General features: G+C 58.4%; 12 protein-coding genes across 12 annotated transcripts; 6 read left to right on the forward strand and 6 right to left on the reverse strand.

The window, feature by feature from the left end:
- Nucleotides 1-72: 72 nt before the first annotated feature.
- OT_ostta07g02040 (unnamed product) lies at nucleotides 73-3,102 on the forward strand (the record flags this gene model as incomplete). The annotated part of the gene is made up of 1 exon (XM_022983782.1): nucleotides 73-3,102. The coding sequence occupies one exon, from the start codon at nucleotides 73-75 to the stop codon at nucleotides 3,100-3,102; it is 3,030 nt and encodes a 1,009-aa protein (XP_022839414.1).
- Nucleotides 3,103-3,226: 124 nt separating this feature from the next.
- OT_ostta07g02050 (Phosphorylated CTD interacting factor 1, WW domain) lies at nucleotides 3,227-4,591 on the forward strand (the record flags this gene model as incomplete). The annotated part of the gene is made up of 1 exon (XM_003080246.2): nucleotides 3,227-4,591. One exon carries the CDS (start codon nucleotides 3,227-3,229, stop codon nucleotides 4,589-4,591), a length of 1,365 nt encoding a protein of 454 aa, XP_003080294.2.
- A 504-nt stretch (nucleotides 4,592-5,095) lies between these two features.
- Nucleotides 5,096-5,644, forward strand: OT_ostta07g02060 (unnamed product; the record flags this gene model as incomplete). Its single annotated transcript, XM_022983783.1, has 1 exon — nucleotides 5,096-5,644. One exon carries the CDS (start codon nucleotides 5,096-5,098, stop codon nucleotides 5,642-5,644), a length of 549 nt encoding a protein of 182 aa, XP_022839415.1.
- A 213-nt stretch (nucleotides 5,645-5,857) lies between these two features.
- OT_ostta07g02070 (rRNA-processing protein EFG1) lies at nucleotides 5,858-6,709 on the forward strand (the record flags this gene model as incomplete). The annotated part of the gene is made up of 1 exon (XM_003080245.1): nucleotides 5,858-6,709. The coding sequence occupies one exon, from the start codon at nucleotides 5,858-5,860 to the stop codon at nucleotides 6,707-6,709; it is 852 nt and encodes a 283-aa protein (XP_003080293.1).
- Nucleotides 6,710-6,833: 124 nt separating this feature from the next.
- Nucleotides 6,834-7,334, reverse strand: OT_ostta07g02080 (unnamed product; the record flags this gene model as incomplete). The annotated part of the gene is made up of 1 exon (XM_003080244.1): nucleotides 6,834-7,334. The coding sequence occupies one exon, from the start codon at nucleotides 7,332-7,334 to the stop codon at nucleotides 6,834-6,836; it is 501 nt and encodes a 166-aa protein (XP_003080292.1).
- A 109-nt stretch (nucleotides 7,335-7,443) lies between these two features.
- OT_ostta07g02090 (Uncharacterised protein family Ycf49) lies at nucleotides 7,444-8,769 on the reverse strand (the record flags this gene model as incomplete). Its single annotated transcript, XM_003080243.2, has 1 exon — nucleotides 7,444-8,769. One exon carries the CDS (start codon nucleotides 8,767-8,769, stop codon nucleotides 7,444-7,446), a length of 1,326 nt encoding a protein of 441 aa, XP_003080291.2.
- Nucleotides 8,770-8,792: 23 nt separating this feature from the next.
- On the forward strand, nucleotides 8,793-9,395 carry OT_ostta07g02100 (unnamed product; the record flags this gene model as incomplete). Its single annotated transcript, XM_003080242.2, has 1 exon — nucleotides 8,793-9,395. The coding sequence occupies one exon, from the start codon at nucleotides 8,793-8,795 to the stop codon at nucleotides 9,393-9,395; it is 603 nt and encodes a 200-aa protein (XP_003080290.2).
- A 61-nt stretch (nucleotides 9,396-9,456) lies between these two features.
- Nucleotides 9,457-11,604, reverse strand: OT_ostta07g02110 (Ribulose bisphosphate carboxylase, large subunit,ferrodoxin-like N-terminal; the record flags this gene model as incomplete). Its single annotated transcript, XM_003080241.1, has 1 exon — nucleotides 9,457-11,604. One exon carries the CDS (start codon nucleotides 11,602-11,604, stop codon nucleotides 9,457-9,459), a length of 2,148 nt encoding a protein of 715 aa, XP_003080289.1.
- Nucleotides 11,605-11,711: 107 nt separating this feature from the next.
- On the reverse strand, nucleotides 11,712-13,931 carry OT_ostta07g02120 (Ubiquitin supergroup; the record flags this gene model as incomplete). The annotated part of the gene is made up of 1 exon (XM_003080240.1): nucleotides 11,712-13,931. The coding sequence occupies one exon, from the start codon at nucleotides 13,929-13,931 to the stop codon at nucleotides 11,712-11,714; it is 2,220 nt and encodes a 739-aa protein (XP_003080288.1).
- A 639-nt stretch (nucleotides 13,932-14,570) lies between these two features.
- On the forward strand, nucleotides 14,571-15,698 carry OT_ostta07g02130 (unnamed product; the record flags this gene model as incomplete). Its single annotated transcript, XM_003080239.2, has 1 exon — nucleotides 14,571-15,698. The coding sequence occupies one exon, from the start codon at nucleotides 14,571-14,573 to the stop codon at nucleotides 15,696-15,698; it is 1,128 nt and encodes a 375-aa protein (XP_003080287.2).
- A 35-nt stretch (nucleotides 15,699-15,733) lies between these two features.
- On the reverse strand, nucleotides 15,734-17,100 carry OT_ostta07g02140 (Protein phosphatase 2C; the record flags this gene model as incomplete). The annotated part of the gene is made up of 2 exons (XM_003080238.1): nucleotides 15,734-16,957; nucleotides 17,068-17,100. The coding sequence occupies 2 exons, from the start codon at nucleotides 17,098-17,100 to the stop codon at nucleotides 15,734-15,736; spliced, it is 1,257 nt and encodes a 418-aa protein (XP_003080286.1).
- Nucleotides 17,101-17,535: 435 nt separating this feature from the next.
- OT_ostta07g02150 (FERM/acyl-CoA-binding protein, 3-helical bundle) lies at nucleotides 17,536-18,016 on the reverse strand (the record flags this gene model as incomplete). The annotated part of the gene is made up of 2 exons (XM_022983784.1): nucleotides 17,536-17,742; nucleotides 17,960-18,016. 2 exons carry the CDS (start codon nucleotides 18,014-18,016, stop codon nucleotides 17,536-17,538), a joined length of 264 nt encoding a protein of 87 aa, XP_022839416.1.
- Nucleotides 18,017-18,028: the final 12 nt, after the last annotated feature.

Raw genomic sequence — 18,028 nt, forward strand, 5'->3', positions numbered from 1 at the left:
CGAAGCGAAAACTCCAAGAAGATTAATACCTCTGAGACTGAAGAAAAGCTCAACGCGCTCTGGGAAGGTAAAATGGAGCGTCTCGCTGCTGCTCACGCCGCCAAGGTGGCGAAGATGGAGAAGGACTTCAAGAGCAAGATGAAGGCCGCGAAGGAAGACTCCAAGCAGGAGCTCGTCGCGCAGCTTGAGTTTACCCAAAAGGCAACGCGCGCGGCTATGGAATCTGAGTACGAAGGACAGATGACGAGCCTGAAGCGCTCGTTCCACGGCGAACGCCAAGCTCTCAAGGGTCTGTTCGACTCGGAGTTTTACAAGGCCCAGAAAATCATCTCTGATTATGAGCTGCAACTCGATGCTTTTGAAATTGCCGAAGCTGCGGCGAAGAGCAAGTCGAAGGCTTTCGATGAAGAGATCGCTACCTTGAAGCAACAAGCGGCGATTTCGCTAGAAAAAGCGCTTGCCGAAACTGAAGCGGACGCCGAAAAGAAGTGGTTGACAAAAATCGACGACATGGAGCGAAGCCACAAGGCGCTGACTGATAAACTCAAGGCCGAGCACTCCAAGGCGATTGTTGAAGTGCAATCCAAGCTAAAGGATGCCGAATCGTCTCAAGATGATGCCATGAAGGCAAAGATCGCGAAGATTGAGGCTGATTACGAAGTGAAGATCAAGTCTCTCGAGGATAAGCTCGCCACTGAGCGGGAGAAGGCTACCCGCGAACTTGCTGATGAGAAGGCTCGTGCCGCGAGGGCGCTTGAAACCGCTATCGCTGAGGTGCAATCGTCCGCCGCGGAGGAAGAGATTGAAGCCCTGGAGGCGAAGTACTCCGCGATGGAAGTGGAGTATAAGGCGACCATCAGCAAACTCCAAGCTGAAATTGCCTCCGCAGAGATCAAGGTCAAGGCCGTCACTGTCGAAACCAGAAACGAGTTCAGCTCGGAGCTCGAAGCGCTCAAAGCGAAGCTCGCGGCTGCGCAGAAGGAAATCAAGATTCTGGAACAGAAGCTCGCCGACGAGGAAGCGGAAAATGCCGGCAAGATTCTTGAACTCGAGAAGAACTTCGACGATGAGATCGAAAGGCTCAAGAGTTTGTTTGACATGCAAGCCAAGGAGGGCGTCATGGTCATCACAGAGGAGCGAGACTCGCTGAAACTCCGCATATCCCAGATTGAGGCTGAGTACGCTCAGAAAATCAAGTTGATCCAAGATTCTTCAAAAGTTGACGAGGCGGAGATCGATGCGCTCAAAGCCAAGTACACCGCTCAGATTGAAGAGCTGCGTAAGCGTTCGGACGCTGAAGTCGACGCACTCAGGAAGTCACTGAATGACGCGAAGTCCAAGTACGAATCAGATGTCGTTAATTTAAAGACCGAGCACGCCGACGCGATTGCTGCCGCGAAGGAGGCTTCTTCGAGTGCAGATGCTCTGTTAATATCGAAGATATCCAAGCTTGAGGGCGACGTTGCGTCTGTGAACAAGGCGAAGAAGGAAGCCGAGAGCGCGATGAAGGCAAAGCAGGCCGCAGCCCAAGCCGAAGTGGATGCGCTGCAAAAGCAACTCGCGGACTTTCAAAAGAACGATCTCAACAAGTTGGAGAAGGCGCTCGATGATGCTTTGGCGAAAGCGAGTATCATACCAGGCCTTGAGAAGCAGATTGATGAGCTCAAGGAAGCACAGGCGGCTTCGAACGCAACGTATGAATCTTCTATGGAGATGATCAAGTTGCAACACGCGGCAGAAGTTGAGAAACTCACCCTGGCTGTGAACGAGGCGTCGAACGCGGCTACCAGTGGACTGGAAGCAAAGATCAAGGCTCTCGAGACGCAGCTTCAGGCCGAGAAGGACACGCTCGCCAAGGTCCTTCAAGATGCCGAGACTCAGCGGGCCAAGCTGGAGGACGAGTACAGAAAATCTCTTGAAACGACCCGAGCGAACGCGATCGCTACGGCGGAGGAGCAGAGGAAAAAATTAGAAGCTTTATTCTTGGAAGAATCCGCTGCGGCTCGACAGGCGTTCGAGTCTCAAATCGCTGAGTACGAAAAGCTCGTCAAGAACGCCACAGAAGAGCTCAAGAGTGGGCACGAGAAGGAGCTGAGCACGCTTGTCTCTCAACACCAGACAGAGATGAAGTCTATCATTCAGAAAATGGAGTCCACCATGACGTCCGACAAGTCGAAGCTTGAAAAGGCTCTTGAGGAGGCTAACGAGCAGTTGCGAGCGGCGAACGCTGACTCTAAGGCCTCAGCGGAAGCGATCGTGAAAGCCAATGCCGAGCGTGATGCGACCAAGAAGCTTCTCGCTCAACTCGAGGCTGAAATCAACACACTGAAGAAGAGTGCAGTTGATCAAAAGGTCGTCGAAAAAGAGATTCAGACGCTCAAGACCGCCAGGGATGCGGCGCAGTCGCGGCTGGCCGAGCTTGAGAAACAGCAAGGTGGGGAGATTGAACGACTGAGGGCTGAAATTTCGTCGCTTCAAGCTGAACTCGCAAAAACTGTGGAGAACGCTAAGAAGGCGAGACAAGCGGCAATCTCGAGCGTGACTGTCGATTTCGAAGCCAAATTGGTCGACATGCAAAAGAGACAACAGATCGAGATCGATGAGTTGACTCGCCAAGCGCTGGCAGATGTCTCGGGTGCCGAGAAGCGCGCAGAAATTTTGCAAGTTCAGCTCACGACGTTGAAGGCAGAGTCTAGCGAGATCCAAAGCATCAAAAGCCAATTGTCGGCGAGCGAAAAGAACCTCAAAATCACGAGTATCAAGTTGGGTGAGACGGAAAAGAAGCTCGCAGACTTCTTGTCTCTCTATGGTGAAGAGCGCAAAGTTCTCGAGGAGTCTCGCAAGGTTGCCGAAGACTTGGATCGCATCAAGCGAAGATACGCCACGACCATGGAAATAGACGAAGATACGATCGATCAAATCAGCAACAAGGTGGAGACACAGCTCGCCTTGGCGGACGACGCTGAGAAACTTCAAGCCATGATGGACGGCAAGTCGAAGGGTGACACTGTTCGCGACGTCAACAACATCCCAGTCTGGGCTTACTACGCCCTCGGTGTCGCTACTGCGATTCTGCCGAGAATCATCTCCGGTGGATTATGATTCCTCCCTGTTATACATTCCAGCATTATTGCACGCTTGTTTAGTCTTCAGTCGCCTAGTCGTAGACGTGTCGCGTGAGCTGCACAACCGCACACCCACGCGCGGATCGTTCGAGCGCTCGGGGATGAAGCGTCCGGCGTCGACGCGTGCCGCTCCCCGTCTCCGCGTCTGGGATCCGTCTGTTCGCTTCGGAGACGCCGACGCGTCGACCTCGGGCGTGGACGTCCCGAGCGTCCTCGGCGACGAGCTCACCGTCGCCGCCGCGCAACGCCGCGCAGCGCTCGAGCTGGAGCTGCACTCGCGGGTGAAGCGCGCGCGAAGCGACTTGAGCGCGATCACGAAGGGGACGATCGAGGGGGCGAAAGGGTCACCGTTGTTGTTGTTTGAGCGTTGGTGCGCGCGGTGCGCATTGGCGAGCGCGTTCGGCGATGAAGACGCGCTCGCGGCGCCGTTGCTCCCTGGAAGCGATCCGGAGGATGGGTTAATGAAAGATTTACGGAGGCACGGCGCGGATCCCGACGCGGCAGCGCGAGGAGCGAACGAGGCGGTTAGGCGCTCAGCGGCGGCGGCGGCTCGATGGCGGGCTGCGAGCGAAGACCCGTCGTTTGGATTGGATGCGCGCGTGGTCATTCGAGACACCGGGCCGTTCGTGAGTTTTCAATTGAATCAAAAGAAACCGTACGTGAAGGTGACGAAAACGCATCTGGGAAAACTTCGCGCGTTGTACTGTAGAACATGCCGCCGAGGAAAGCCGCTCTCGGAAGATGTCAACTCGAGCGAGTACATAGTTTTTGCCTACTGCGTCTTTGCTTTGTTACTCAGGTACGGTGAGTCACTCGGCGGCGCTGGATATCAGGCTGCGCTCGGAGAGGACGCGTTTGACGTCTTGAAAGAGCGATTGGGCGTCTCGTGTGAATGCTTTGCGTCTCCTCTGAACGCGAGGTATGCCCGATTTTGTTCCGCGTTTTTCGATGTGGACAAATATTTCGGAAGTCTTGGAAATTTCTTCGGACATGGTTTCAAACCGCGAGCCGGCTCGTTTGAGATGAATCCACCTTTCGTACCGGAAACCATGCTCGCGGCGGTGGAGAAGGCGAGTGCGCTCTTGGATGAGGCGCAGAAACGCGGAGCTGCGCTCTCCTTTGTCGTGGTCGTGCCCGCGTGGAAGGAGTGCAAATTTTGGCACTTCCTCCAATCATGTTTGCACCTACAACACTGCGACATTGTCGACGCTGAATCTCACGGCTTTTGCGACGGTGCGCAGCACGTTAGACCGATGCACGAACGTCATCGTGTCTCCAGCTTTGACACGGGCGTGTGTTACCTCCAGACCGCCGCCGCCGCCGCGCACCGACCCTGCGACCGTGCCCTTCGCGACGTCGTCACGTCCGCCATGAAGCGCGCGCTCGGGACGTGCAAAAATGTGGAGGAGCTCGAGCGCCGGTATCGTCCACCGACGAAGCGCGCCAAAAGTTCTCTATCGATGTAGATGCGAGTGTAATGGACTACCGTAGTAGATAGCGATGCGTACACAATGTCAACAATCACGTCAAAAAGCACTGGTGCGTACGCACCGCATGATGTTGCATCATCCGGGAATCGAACCCGGATCTCAAGTTTGGGAAACTTATATCCTAACCGTTGGACTAATGATGCACACAATATGATCACGATGTACGAAAAACATAATCCTATTACTCCACGAAACTGGTGTTCGCAAACTTACGGGTATTTATGACGTCGCCGCCGCGAGCGAATGCGATCGAAGCCCGCGCCGCCAGCGAGCGCACCGCGGCGTTTCGACGCGCGCGTCCACCGCATCCGACGCTCGTGACGCGCGGCAATACGTGCACCGCACCAGTGAACGCGTTTGACCGAGCGTCTTGGGGCGTGGTGCGTCGCCGAGCGCGAGAGAGTGCGAACGCGGGTCGGGCGACGGCGGGAATTCTCATCATTCGAGCGAGACGCGAGGCGATCTAGGAGCGTTCACACGATGGATTTGTTGTACGCCTCGGCGGAGGTGCACACGCTACCACCGAGGAAGCGTCTGGGGTGCGTCATGCGCGATGTCGCGCACTCGCCGGTGGATCTTGGGTCGAAGAAGGCGCGGATCGCGGGCGAGGCGTACGTCAGGCAAGCTCTGAGAGATCCGAGAATGCTCGGAAAGGCCTTGGAAATTGCGAGCGAAGAGTTGAGTGCGTCGTTGTACGACGATTCTCGCAGCGATTTCGGCGGTGGTGGGGTGAGTTCAAAGGGGAAGAAGAGTAACGCGAGCTCTTCGTCGCTCACTCAGTTGGCCAAGGAGAAGAAGAAGAAGACGTCTAACAGCCATCAAACGACGCCGAAGAAGCAGCGCTCGACGACGCCGGCGATGAAATCAGACGACGACGACGGTGAATCGTCGGGACCTGTCGAACCGGAGGAGTTGACGGACGAACAAATGGCGTTCAAGCTGCACATGGAGATGAATGCCTCGCCGCGCGCGTCTCGCGGCTCCTCGCGGTCGTCCCAGATGCTCGCCGGCCGCGCCCTCTTCGGATGACCAAAAAGGATATTGAACAAACAGTGATTCAAAGAGCGATGAAAGACAAGCTTAGACGATTGATGTATAGCAGAACGATTGTAGAACGCGATGTAAGACGCAGACTGAGTGCGCGTGTTAACAAAAACTCTTCTCCAGCCGCCACCTCACGGCCACCATTAACGACTCGCACCGCACTCTCGATCCCTCGCCCCCCTCCGAGCCCGCGCTCAAATGTCAGGCGCACCTCCAAAGCGTAAGTTCGTGCCGAGAGATAAGGGTAAACACGCGCAGGCGAGACGTCCGAGCGTGAAGAATCAGATTCGCTCGATAACGCGCTTGCTCGCTCGACCGAATGTTCCGCAAAAGCTTCGAGAGGAGAAGCAGCGCGAGTTAGAGAAGCTCGAACGACAAGGGCGGGATAATAAAAGGGTGGAGCGAGAGAAGAAACTGTCGACGCGGTATCACAAGGTGAAGTTTTTCGAGCGGGTGAAGCTCACGAGGAGGATCGCGCAGCTCGAGCGGGAGAAGGAGGGCGGAGCGGGCGGGGACGACGCGGAGGCAGAGTTGTCGAGGTTGCGAGAGGATCTGGAGTACGTGACGCATTTCCCGAGAGGAGAAAAATACGTGAGCGTGTTGGTGAGCGACGGTGATACGGAACACGCGACGAAGGAGCGAGAGCGCCTGAGAAGGCTTGTCAAGGCGAACCTGGCGGCGGAGGCGGCGCTCGCCGATGAGAACGAGGGTGGCGCGGATATGGCGGCGAACGCGGGCGCCGGGGAGGAGGAAAATGATGACTTCTTCATGAATGATTCCGGTGATGACGATGAGGACGGCGGTGGCGCCGAGGACGACAGCGATAGCGATAGCGATTCCTCAACCTCGTCTTCGTCGTCTTCTGGGCACGGGAAGAAACTGAAACCAGAGCTCAAGATGGCGACGGATCCAATCTACATAAAAAATCCTGCGCAAAAACTCCTCGAACGTAGCGAGCGCAAGCAAAACGACGTTAAGGTGGACAAGGATGGGAACAAGTTGCCTCAGCGCACGCGAGCAGAGGGAGGACGTAAACGTAGGAAGAAGTAAGCCGCCTTAGCCACAGCCACCAGCCGTCTAGCGGTCGATAGATAGATTCTACATATAACTCTACACCCTTGTACCCCAAGTACTTGACTGGTACCATCGCTTACGAACACAACTAAGACACGTCTTAGTCTCCGTCGGGATCCCAGATGGCGACCGAAACGAGCTCCGCATCGGGCTCGTCCCAGTTTGTTGCTGCAATGTCAAATTTTATCCCCAAGTGCTCATAAGACAGCCAAATCATCCGCCCAGCACCGCCCTTACTCGTCGGTTCGCCTAACGCTTTCACGACGTCCCGAGCCGTGCTCCTCATCGTCACTCCACCCACCGGAAGCTCGCCCGCGTACGCGACGTACCCATCCTTGTTCGTCCGCCCGTACGCGTGCACCGTGTCCAGCGTCCCGTTCTCGAAGCACATACTCACCCCGAGATTTCTGTGATTCACGTACGTCGTCGTCGTCCCAAACGTCTTGCGGTCGTCCTCGCCGGCGACGCTCGACGAAACGCTGAGCGCGCGCAGGAAGTCGAGAACCTCCTCAGAGTTCTCCCGAGCGCCGAGTGCTCGACGGAGCGCGCGAACGACCGGACCATCGCGCTCGACGGGTTCAGACGTCGATGGAAGCTCCATCGCCTCGCGCGAGGCGAATCGACGGGCGCGCGCGCGAGAGAGAGAGTGATGAGTGCCCGGACGCGGACAACTAACTTTTGCGCGCGTGTGGTATACAGATTACAGTGGACTACTTTGCGGATTTATCACTCAGCTCTTTCCATTTAGCGCAGTTGAGGCCCGTGGGGATAAATATTATGGCGAATGCGAGCCACAACGACGGCTCAAAGGGGAAATCGACGAGGAGGGAGCCGTATTTGACCGCCGTGGAGGCGGCGACGGAGACCAATGCGAGTTTGAGCAAGAGTACGGCGTCAGAGTCCGCGGACCACGCCGCCGAGAGATCCTCCCATCCCTTCATCGATTCTGTCCCGATGGAAATCTCGATGACCTCGTCGCCCGCGTCATCGGGTGCGGCCTCTCCCGACGCCACGAGGCGCTCTCCCTCTTTCGCAATGCGATACGCCGCGAGCGCGCACGTCGAGTTTCCGACAACCGTCAGGAACGCTTGCATGGCGACGACGCCGCTCAGTGCCGGCTGCGCGTTGTAAAACAAATGGAACGTGCACGCGGCGATGCCAGAGGCGTGGCAAGGCACCATGCCCCACGTCAATCCCTTCCACGCCGGTCTCTTGATTACTTCAGAGTATTCCCAAATCAATCCCATCGCTATCAACCATTCCACGAGGCTCGAGACGTGAATCACCCACGTAGGTAAGCTTAGCGCGTTCGCCGGTTCGACGTGCGGCCAAACGGAGTCCCACGCAGCGGTCGCGATCAAGCGCGCCTCGTTTGCCTCGTTCGCCGCGTTTGCATCCGCCGCTCCGAGCGCTACGCTCGACGCCACGACGACGCACAATAGCGCCGCACCCACGTCTCCGAGACTCGTCTTCCTCCCACCCCCTTTACCCCCTCCCCCGCCCGCTCGTCGCAATCCTTCCCTAAAGCCGAGCACGATGAAGACGTTCGTCAGCGTGAGCAACGACTCGGCGCACCCGTGTAGGACGTCCACGTTTGCCAAAATCTCATCCCGCGACACCTTTGCGTAAATCGCGAACGGAATGGTCCCGAACACGAACGCGAGGAGAAACTTAAACCCGAAGAGCGCCCCCTCCGGACACCTCGACTCGGGCTTTCCCAAAAAGTACAAAAACGCCAGGTACGGGAGCAGCGACGCGCCGAATAATCCACCCTCCACCCGCTCCCACGTCTCCACGCGCACCCCGAGCGCGTCCACGAGCGCGGGGTCCACCCCTCGCGCTTCGACGCGTCGTCTCGCACCTCTCGACGCGTCATCGACCGCGCGCGCGCGTCGCGTCCCGATCGAGCTCGACGTCCACGCGCGCGCGCGCGTGGTCATCCTCGTCGCGCGCGCCCACCGTGAGGCGACGCGCGTCGTCGCGACGTCGCCCGAGACGACGGACGCGATCGCGAGCCCGCCCGAGACGCGCGACATGGTCCGCGGCGACGCGCGCGGGGATGGCGACGCGCGATGGGGGCGTCACAGTGGGACGCTCGAGATATCCAATCATCATGCGCGCGATGTCCACGCCTCGCTCGTCCACGCGGGCGCTCGGAGACGGGTCGACGCGCCGCGGCGATCGAGGTCGCCGCCCGGCGCGCGTGGACGTCTCGCGCGCGCGCGTTCGGGGCGCGAGAGCGACGACGGAGAACGACGATGGTGAGCTGGCGAGTCGAAGGGCGTTTGACGTCAACGCCGAACTCGAGGCTGACATCGCGCGGTACGCGAAACGGAGGAGCGAAACGATGGGAGACGAACCGTCGTCGAGCGCGGGAGAACCGGGGGCGATGGATCAGGTCAAGGAGGCGATCGACACGTTTCTGTTGTATGATTTCTTTGTGATTTTGTTCATCCTGGCGTGGCTGGTGTGCGGCGTCGGCGTGCGCCTGAGTCAAGGGAACGGGCTCTCGTACGACGAGCCGTTCTTGGGGACGTGGTTGTTCTTGTGGCCGTTTTTGTTTCAACCCCTGTTGGGGGTGCACATGCTCGCGACGCTGGTGTCGCCGGCGATCGGGTACGCGAAGAAGAAGGGAATCGTGAGCGAGGATACGTGGCAGTGATGGCGAGTCGTAGGCGCTTGGGGTTGGTCTGAGTTTAATATTACGTATAACTCGCAAACAATCACGTGCGATGATCGCGATGACCGTCGTGCGGACGCTCGAACGGGCCGTAGAGCTCTTTTCGACCGGCGAGTTTCATGAAGTGTCGCGCGCCCTCGATCAAGTTGTCGCTGTGCGAGTACAGGGAACCACCGATTAAAAGCAGCAAATCGGGACCGTACACCTCACGCATCTGCGCGATCTTCTCCAACGTCATCCCACCGCCCGGAGACGGGAGAATTGCGGGAAGATTCCCCATCGGTCGCGTGCAGCCGGCGTTGATGGCTTGGCATTCCTCTACGCTGAAGCCAAATCGACCGCCGAACGATGGGAACACTGTTGCATCCGCGCCGGCGAGCCGAGGCAAAAGCCCGAGCAAGACCTCGTGACTAAATCCGGCGATCCTGTTTGCGCTTCCGCCTCCGAGCATGCACCCGAGTAAGGCGGGGTGCGCGATGATTGGTAGGTTGAAGCTTGAGTCCGCCGCGAGCTCGCGCATGGCGTCGAGACCGGTGATGCCAGGAATCATTAAAACTGCTCCAGCGCCTGCCCGACGCGCGGCGTGCGCGCGAGAGATGATCAAGTGCGCCGGGGCATTGATGCACGGGGCATAAATGACGTTTCTCCCTGTCTCGGCGTTGGCACGCGCAACAGCCTCGGAGCACACACGGATGCGCTCATCATACGGGCTGTACGGTTGGTCTGCCAAGCCGTGATCGTCCTTGATAATGTCGATCCCACCCTTGGCGAAACCGTACGCAATTTCGGCTAATTCTTGGCTATTCAATCCCATAGGTTTCAGCGCGGTCATCACCAACGGCCCCTCCGGCACGCGTAGTAAGCGGCGGATGCCTTCGACGCCAAATCTAGGTCCAGGATACTCTCGCAACATACTCTCCGGAAGCTCGAAATCGACAACCATGACGTTCTCCTTCATACTCGTGTTGCCAAAAATAACGTTAACGAGTTGCGTTAACTCACCACCAGTAGTATCGGCGTGATAGCTGACGACAGCGTTCCATGCGTCGGTCCGCTTCGAATGCGGTCCACTCTTCGGATGCGAGAGTGACTCTAATCGACCGACGACGTGCTCTCGAATCCAAGTGCCTTCAGGGACCAGAGTAGCCGGTAACTCCACCGTTTGCTCGAGACAAATCTCCAAAACCTTCTCTCGCGCCGCCGCCTCACTCGGAGCGACGAGCAAATACGTAACTTCAAATCTGTCATGTTCGACGCCGAGTGACTTTCTCGAGGTAGACGCACTTCGAAGATTCTTCAAATCGCTCGGCGAGCTCGTGAACATGGCTTTGAAATCCGGCGCGACGACATGAAATCTGTTCTCCGTCACGTGTGCTCCATCAGCGTACGAAATGGACGATGTCCTTTTACCTCGCATCTTGGCCAAATCACTCGGCGAACTGGCAAACATGCTTGAGAACGCGCTCGCGTGCTCGTACACGTTCGCTGTTACCTTCGGCACGCCCACACTGGACCCACGTTCAGACCCCCCGACGTCAGACCGACGCATCTTAGCCAAATCCGCAGGTGAACTCGCGAACATCTCCGAAAAGCTCACTACCTCCTTTGGCGCCTCGCCGCTGAGAACTGGCGACGCCAGCTGACGACTCCAACTGAACGCGCCACCCTTCTCACCCTCCGCCGACGACACCGTCTGCATCTTCTTCAAACTCGCCGGCGATGCGAGAAACATATCTCCGAACGCAGAAGCCAAATTCTCTCTGCTCGCCGCTCCGTCCCGCGGCGTCGTCGCCACCGCCTCTGCGCTCCGTCTCTCTCCGTTCGCCCCTCGTCCCGTTGCCGCGCTCGTTTGGCGCATCTTCTTCAGTGACGACGGCGAACATGCAAACATATCCGCGAACGCTGACACGACTTCCGGAGACGAACGAGCGCCGTAGCGCGCGTCGAGCTCGCGATCGCTGAACGCGAGCTCTCTCCTCGGCGACGCGTCGCTCGTCTCCGCTCGCTCGTGGGCACGGAGCTTGACGAGCGATGCGGGAGAGCAGGCGAACATGTCCTCAAACGCGGAGGCGGAAGACGTGGGCATCGCGAGCGAACGAGACTCTCGAGATGAGGCACAAACTGAGGGACAAGATGAGAAAAAGCCCTGGTGGGCGGAGAAGGGAATAATCTGTGAGTTTGCAACAGACATTGTTTTTACAACTGATGAACAAACTGGTTGTATGCGGACTATCACGCGCGCTGGCGGTCAGCAGCGCTCGATAGTTCGGTGATTTAATGGTACAGAGGGCGAGGCAATCACTTGTCCTCGGGCTCAAAGTTTTCGAGGTAGTCATCGAGGAGCTTGGCAAACTGGTTCATGAAACGCGATTCCGCGACCTCGTCACCCGCCAAATCGTTCCAGAACGAACCGTTCTCCGGTGATTTGTGCACCAGGAGGCCGCGTTCGGAGCGACCCTCCGCAATGGCCGTCGACGCCGCCTGGGCGGCGATTTTTTCTACGTCTGATTTTCTGTTTGGCATGGTCCGACTGAGCATGGCGGCGATGTTCGCCGCGGTGAAGTTTCTCTTCACCGATTCCTTCAAAAGTAAAGTACAAACACGAAGGACTCGCTCGGATGATGCCTGGAGCTCGATGTCGTTCTCACGCAAGTATTCGATGTCGGCGTCTGCATCGAGAGCAGCGATGTATTCCTTGATCTCGTCGCTATAAGCCACTGAAGCTTGAGGCCAGAACTCCCACTCGAAACAGACGTCTTCCAGAGTGTGAGGCAAAGCATAACCGTGGTCAATCGGAATCAAGCGCACGATGTTGCCCTCTTCATCACTTCGGCAGAGAATGTTGCCGGCGTTTCGGTCAGTGTTCGCCAGGCGAATGTCAAGCACAGTGATTTTGTGCACATCTTCCGTTGGAAACATGCTTGGTCCGTACTCTTCAGCTTCCGCGGTGTTCTCAACATATTCTTGAAGCGACCCAAGTTTGCCTTCGTCCTCTTCGGTGCCGTCCGTCAAGTTGACGAGCGACGTCGCGGGAACTCCAGCGAAGCCACCGTGATCGAGTAAGTACGCGGCCACTTCGCGTGTGGCTCCCTCTCCAACCCGCGTGCCCTTACGCATGCCCTCGCCGTTGTGGCTGCTTCGATGTCCTCTTGGGTTGTTCGGTGCGTATGGCTCTTCGTCGGCTGGTTTGAAAACGGCCGCCGTTCTTCCGTCTGCGCCCTTCAGAAAGTAAGCACCACCGTTGCCTCCTTGCGAAAGCTGTGGAGCTTTGCCCATGAGCAATCCTTCTCTCGCCATGTCAAAGGATGCAGAGAGCGTACCAGGGCTACCTATCGGCGTGATTGGCGCGCTCGGAGGAGACGTGGAGTTATCCGAGGCGCTGCCGGCCCGGTACGAATTTGTTGCGGCCCGCACGCCCCATGAAGACGTCATGCGCCCGCCGAACGAATGTGCGCCGTACGCCGCCGCTGAAGATGATAATGGAATTGCCATCGAATTTGTAAGTGGCGAAGTACGAGGTGAGACTCGCGGCTGATACGGACGCAGTTCGAGAGATCCTCCTTCGCAGAATCCGTACGAGCTGAGCGGCCCGCTTCGCAAGCTGCTGCGACCCGGGAAGATGGAAACGCTCCCACTTCGAACGTGCGTGTACTGCGCGCTATCTACCGAACCAGGCTTGATCATGTGAAGCTGGTCGCGCAGACTATCCGCGGTCTTGTTTACGTTCACATGAATCTCCAAACTGCTTGAGCCGCGCATGGACACGTTCACGTCGGAACCCTTCTTGACAAATAGGTGGACCAGCGCGTTGTGCTCCAAGCCTTCGCTTTCCATCGTCGATTCATTAGACAACTCTTTACCGCGCAAGACCATGCTCATACCCGTCGAAATATCGACGTTGTCAAGAAGCTTGTCCTTGCTCGACTCCAAATCATCAGCCGTGGCGACGAGTCGCTTGATCTCTCCGATGGTTTGCGATTTGTTCAGAGGCAACCAGTACTCGCGCTCGTCGATGTCACCCGCTTCGTTGATGTTCACCACGGCCTTGACGCGAATATATTGCAGATCTGCAAGCTTCATCACCACCTCACTGTACTCATGCGGATTGTCCAACTTGTTGTACACTTCGTCCCGGCTCAAATTCTCCGGGAGCGCTTGATCTCCGAGTAACAACCGGCTTGATCGCGCAAACACGTGACGGTGCTTCGACACCCACTCCGGCTTCATCGCCAGCGTCAGCGAAGTCACCGCGTGCGAACGCAATACTTCCATCGGCTTGGATGACCCACTCTTCAGCATGATTCGAATGTCTCTGTTCGGTACCGTTAACTCATCGGCGTTCAAGAGACTCTCCACCCCATCGCCACTCTCCGTGCTCGATCCCGATCCATCCCGCAACAGTGACGAGACCGGAACCACCGCCGTGGGTGACGAGTCTTCCTTGACGTCGAACCCCAGAGCGACGCGCGCCGGAACGTTCTTCGCCGCCATGGCCGTTATCGGCGCCAGATCCTCCATCTCTCTCAGTTGTCCAACAATCCTTTCAATTCACCCACCCCCTCTCTCTTCTCTAACACCCTCTCTACTAAGGCTCCGCGCTCGCTGGGAACACCAACCAACCGCGCGACCTGGGAACACCAACCACCCCGACTGGGCACCCGGGAGCCCGAAACGCCCTCTCTCGCCTCCGCGCTCGCTCGCGACGTCGACGCGGTCGGTCGACGACCGCGCACGAGACGGTAAAAATGCCTACTTTACGACCCGCCGCTCGACGCGCGTCACCGCGCGTCGCCGAGCGCGCCGGCGCGTTCGCACGACGCCTCCCTTCCCTTCGCTTCCTTCGCGTCCGCGCCGTGGACGATCGCCCGTCTCGACGCGCGCGCGGACGAGCGAACGCCGCGGCGTCCGCGCGCCGCGCGTCGAGACGACGACGCCGACGGTCGTCAACGACCGCGCGCGGCGTGCCCACGCGCGCGCGTCGCTCTGGCGCGCGCGCGGGGGGATCGCCCGGTCGCGGGTGTTCACGGGCGTGGGGTCGCATATAAAACGTGCGAAACGACGATCAAAACATCACACATACCCCGTCGACGCGGGATTTCCGTGACGCCGCGTCGCGACCTCGGGGTCGGCGCGGCGCGCGCGGGAGACGGCGACGGGATGGCGACGACGACGCCGTGGATGGTGCGATCGATCGCGCGCGCGCGCGTCGCTCGAAAAAGACGCGCGGGCGCGACGGCGGTGGTGCGAGCGACGACGTCGAGCGAATCGAGCGACGACGACACGGCGAAACGCGTCGACGCCGCGAGCGCGCTGCTCGATGCGATCATTCGTGAGACGGTGGAGGGGATATTCGTCGAGGAGGCGGCGACGGAGGTGTTTAACGAGGCGAGCGCGAGCGAGGCGAGGGAGGCGGCGGAGGTGGACAAGCGCGCGGTGCTCCGAGGCGTGGTGCGGTCGCACCTAGAGGAGTTGGACGGTTCGTTCTTGGCAGCTCTGGGAGCGTACGTGCAGGCGAGCGAGTCGAGTGGGGACATGCAGCTGGTGTCACTGCTGAATGCCATCAAGGAGGAGGCGCTGGCGACGGTGACGGATGCGCTGACGGATGAGATGCAGGTGGTGCAGCTCGTGGCGAGGCTGAAGAGCAACGAGGAGCGGTTCGAGGTGATTCGCACCGCACATCAGGGCGGAGGTCGCGTTCTGGGGGACATCGACGTGCCTGGGGTGAGCGTGGAAAATATTGAGCGCGCCGCGGCGCAACTCGTCGACGAACTCGAGCTCCAAGTGCCGGTTCCGAATTGGGATCTCCTGTATCAAGTTATCGTCGTCCGCGAGACGGCCAGACAGCTCTCAAAGCTTGCCGATGAGACTGGAGTATACAGCGAGATTGTCGTCTCGGGATCGTTCGCGCCCTCCGAGCTCCCAAAGACAGAATCCGCGCTCATCAAGGAGTTGGTCGTTGTGAACACTGTGGCTCAGCGACGCGCGAGGCTCGCTCAGATGTTGGACGAGACGAGAAAAGAACACGACCAGGAGTTCAAAAGCGCTGCTGACGGTAAGATCAAGCTCAAGGCTACGTCGCGTGGATTCACACCGCGCTCAAAGCAGAGTGCGGGAGGGTTCGATGCGACGGATTTGCGCCCAGGTCGTTTCATCGATAGTGTAATCAATTTGCGAGCTAGTCTCTTGAAAGAGGGCGCTGAATCCGCCCCGGTGGTGGCACGCCTTGGTCAAATATACTTCGAGGCGTGTGACGTCGCCATGGAGTACGCGAACGTAGGAGTTTGATTGTATTGTACGAAATAAACAGTATTACACAGGTTTTACGTCGCCTCTTCCTCATCAAGCGTGTCCAGTTCGCTCATTGGTTCGAGACCGACAGACGAGCTATTCATCCGCTCCAACCCCAGAGCTCCGGTCTGCACATTGTTCTGTACGTTAATAGCTGCGATGCTTTCTAAGACTTGCGACACCTGTTCGGCGCTTGGTTGCGAAGCTATCTCGGCAGCTAGCGAGTCATCTGAATCTCCCGAGCAGCTTCGAACGTGACTCAAGTCTCTCAGCGAGTGCACTCTTTTTGGTGCGAATGCCTGCGGTACAGGCGGTGCGTTGGCATCTTCGGCCATTGCTCTCGACACCTGAGATATGGCGTCGATGGAGAGGGAACGTAGCAAGCTCGGTGACGTTCGTATGAACGTTTCCTTCTTTGGTGGCTCTGGAGTCAAGCACACGATGACGACGGACACGTTGTCGGAACTATGCCTTCGTAGTGCTTCGGACGCGAGCTCTCTCGCCGTGCTTGTTGGATCGTTGTGCTGACGAAGGCTTGCTCGCGCCATGTCAACGGCATTTTGTGAGCTAAAAACATCCCACAAGCCGTCACAAGCGAGGATTAAAAACTCGTCCTCCTCCGTCAATCGAGTCTTCTCGATCTCAGGATCGACCGTCAAGGGACCCGGCTTGCCTCCACGACCCTTGAGACCTTCAATGTGCCAGTCTCCGAACGCTCTCGAGACGCCAAGCAGTCCGTTCACGTACCCGTCCTCGACGAAACCGCCTGCGCTTTTAATCCTCTCCATTTCGCTCTGCGAGCTAGGTTTCTGATCGATGGAGAGATCGATAGCCTTCCCCTTACGACTCAACACCGCACGACAATCGCCGGCGTTGGCGATGTACAACTTCCCACCGATGACGCACGCCGCTAGCCCCGTGCTTCCGCTTGTGTCACTAGGTCCCGCCGTGGCGTAAAAGTCTTCATCGGTCCGATAAAACGCCTCCTTCAGCGCCAATTCAGGATTCGAGATGAAATGATCATTCTCAACCACATTCTTCATGAGATTATCACGCAAAAACTCCGCCATGGCTCGCCCGCCGTGTCCATCAAAGACGCCGTAGAACGCCACCACGTCCTCCGCGCCCTTCACCCGTACGTTATCGTCCAACACCACCGCGTCCTCCATCGAGTCTCGACATCCCACCTCGGCGTGCTCTCCGCTTCGCAGGCTCGGCGAGTACGCTCGCTCGAGCTTCTCACCCGCCTCTATCATCTATCATCGTCGACCCTCGGTCAGTCTCTTTCGCTCTAGACCTTGAAACACTTTGAAATTCGTCGCTCTCGCGTCGTTTCTCGCGTCGTTTCTCGCGTCGCAAATCGCACCTTATCCCCGCTCGCGCTTCGTTCGTGCGACATATCACGCCTTTCGCCCGTCCGCGTCCTCGCTCGGCGCGCACGCGCGTCGACGACCGCGAATAACAAGCGGAATTTCGTCGTTCGTTTGAACGTTCGTCGTCACGGAACGAAGCGTTGACGACGACGCGCTCGTGCTGCGACGCGCTCGCGCGGCGCGACGCGCGGTGCAGGCTATGGATAGTGATGCCTCGGAAGCGCAGATGCGCGCGAGCGTCGAGCGCGGACGCGCGCGACGATGTGCGGCCGGCGTCGCGCGCGGCGCGAGCGAACGCGGCGCGAGCGAACGCGGAATGAATTAAAATGATACGCGAGGGTGGAGAGACGCGCGAATCGTTGCGAACAATCGATACGATCGCGTCGCGCGCGCCGTCGCGCGCGTCGATCGCGCTCGACCGCTCGAGACGCTCGCCCGCGTCGACGCCCGAGGCGGTTCGTCTACTTCCCGTACTTCGCCTTGAGCTCGCCCACGAGCGCGACGTACTTCGTCATCGCGTCCTCTTTCGACATCCCCTCCTTGGTCTTCCACGCGTCCCACTTCGCCTTACCCTTGAAGTCGAGCATACCCGGTCGGGTCGTGTTCACGTCGCCGACGTTCGCTTGCTTGAAGAGCGCGTACAGCTCGAGCATCTCCTCTTGGCTCGTCTGCGTCGCATCGAAAGCATCGTTCGAGGCGTTCGTCAGTCATCCGCGCTTGATGTATCGTCGTCGTCGTCGTCGTCGTCGTCGTCGTCGTCGTCGTCGTCGTCGTCGTCGTCGTCGTCGTCGTCGTTCGATCCAACCTTCGATCCAGCGTTCGCCGTTCGTCTTCTCCTCCTCCCACGCCGTCGCCCCTCGTCGCGCGCCGTCGCATCGCTCGCACCTCGCGCACGGCCTTGATCGCCTCCGCGGCGGCGTCGAACGCCTCCTTGGTCGCCATGCGCGCCGTACT

This window comes from Ostreococcus tauri, assembly GCF_000214015.3.
Source record: "Ostreococcus tauri WGS project CAID00000000 data, contig chromosome 07, whole genome shotgun sequence".
Lineage (NCBI taxonomy): Eukaryota > Viridiplantae > Chlorophyta > Mamiellophyceae > Mamiellales > Bathycoccaceae > Ostreococcus > Ostreococcus tauri.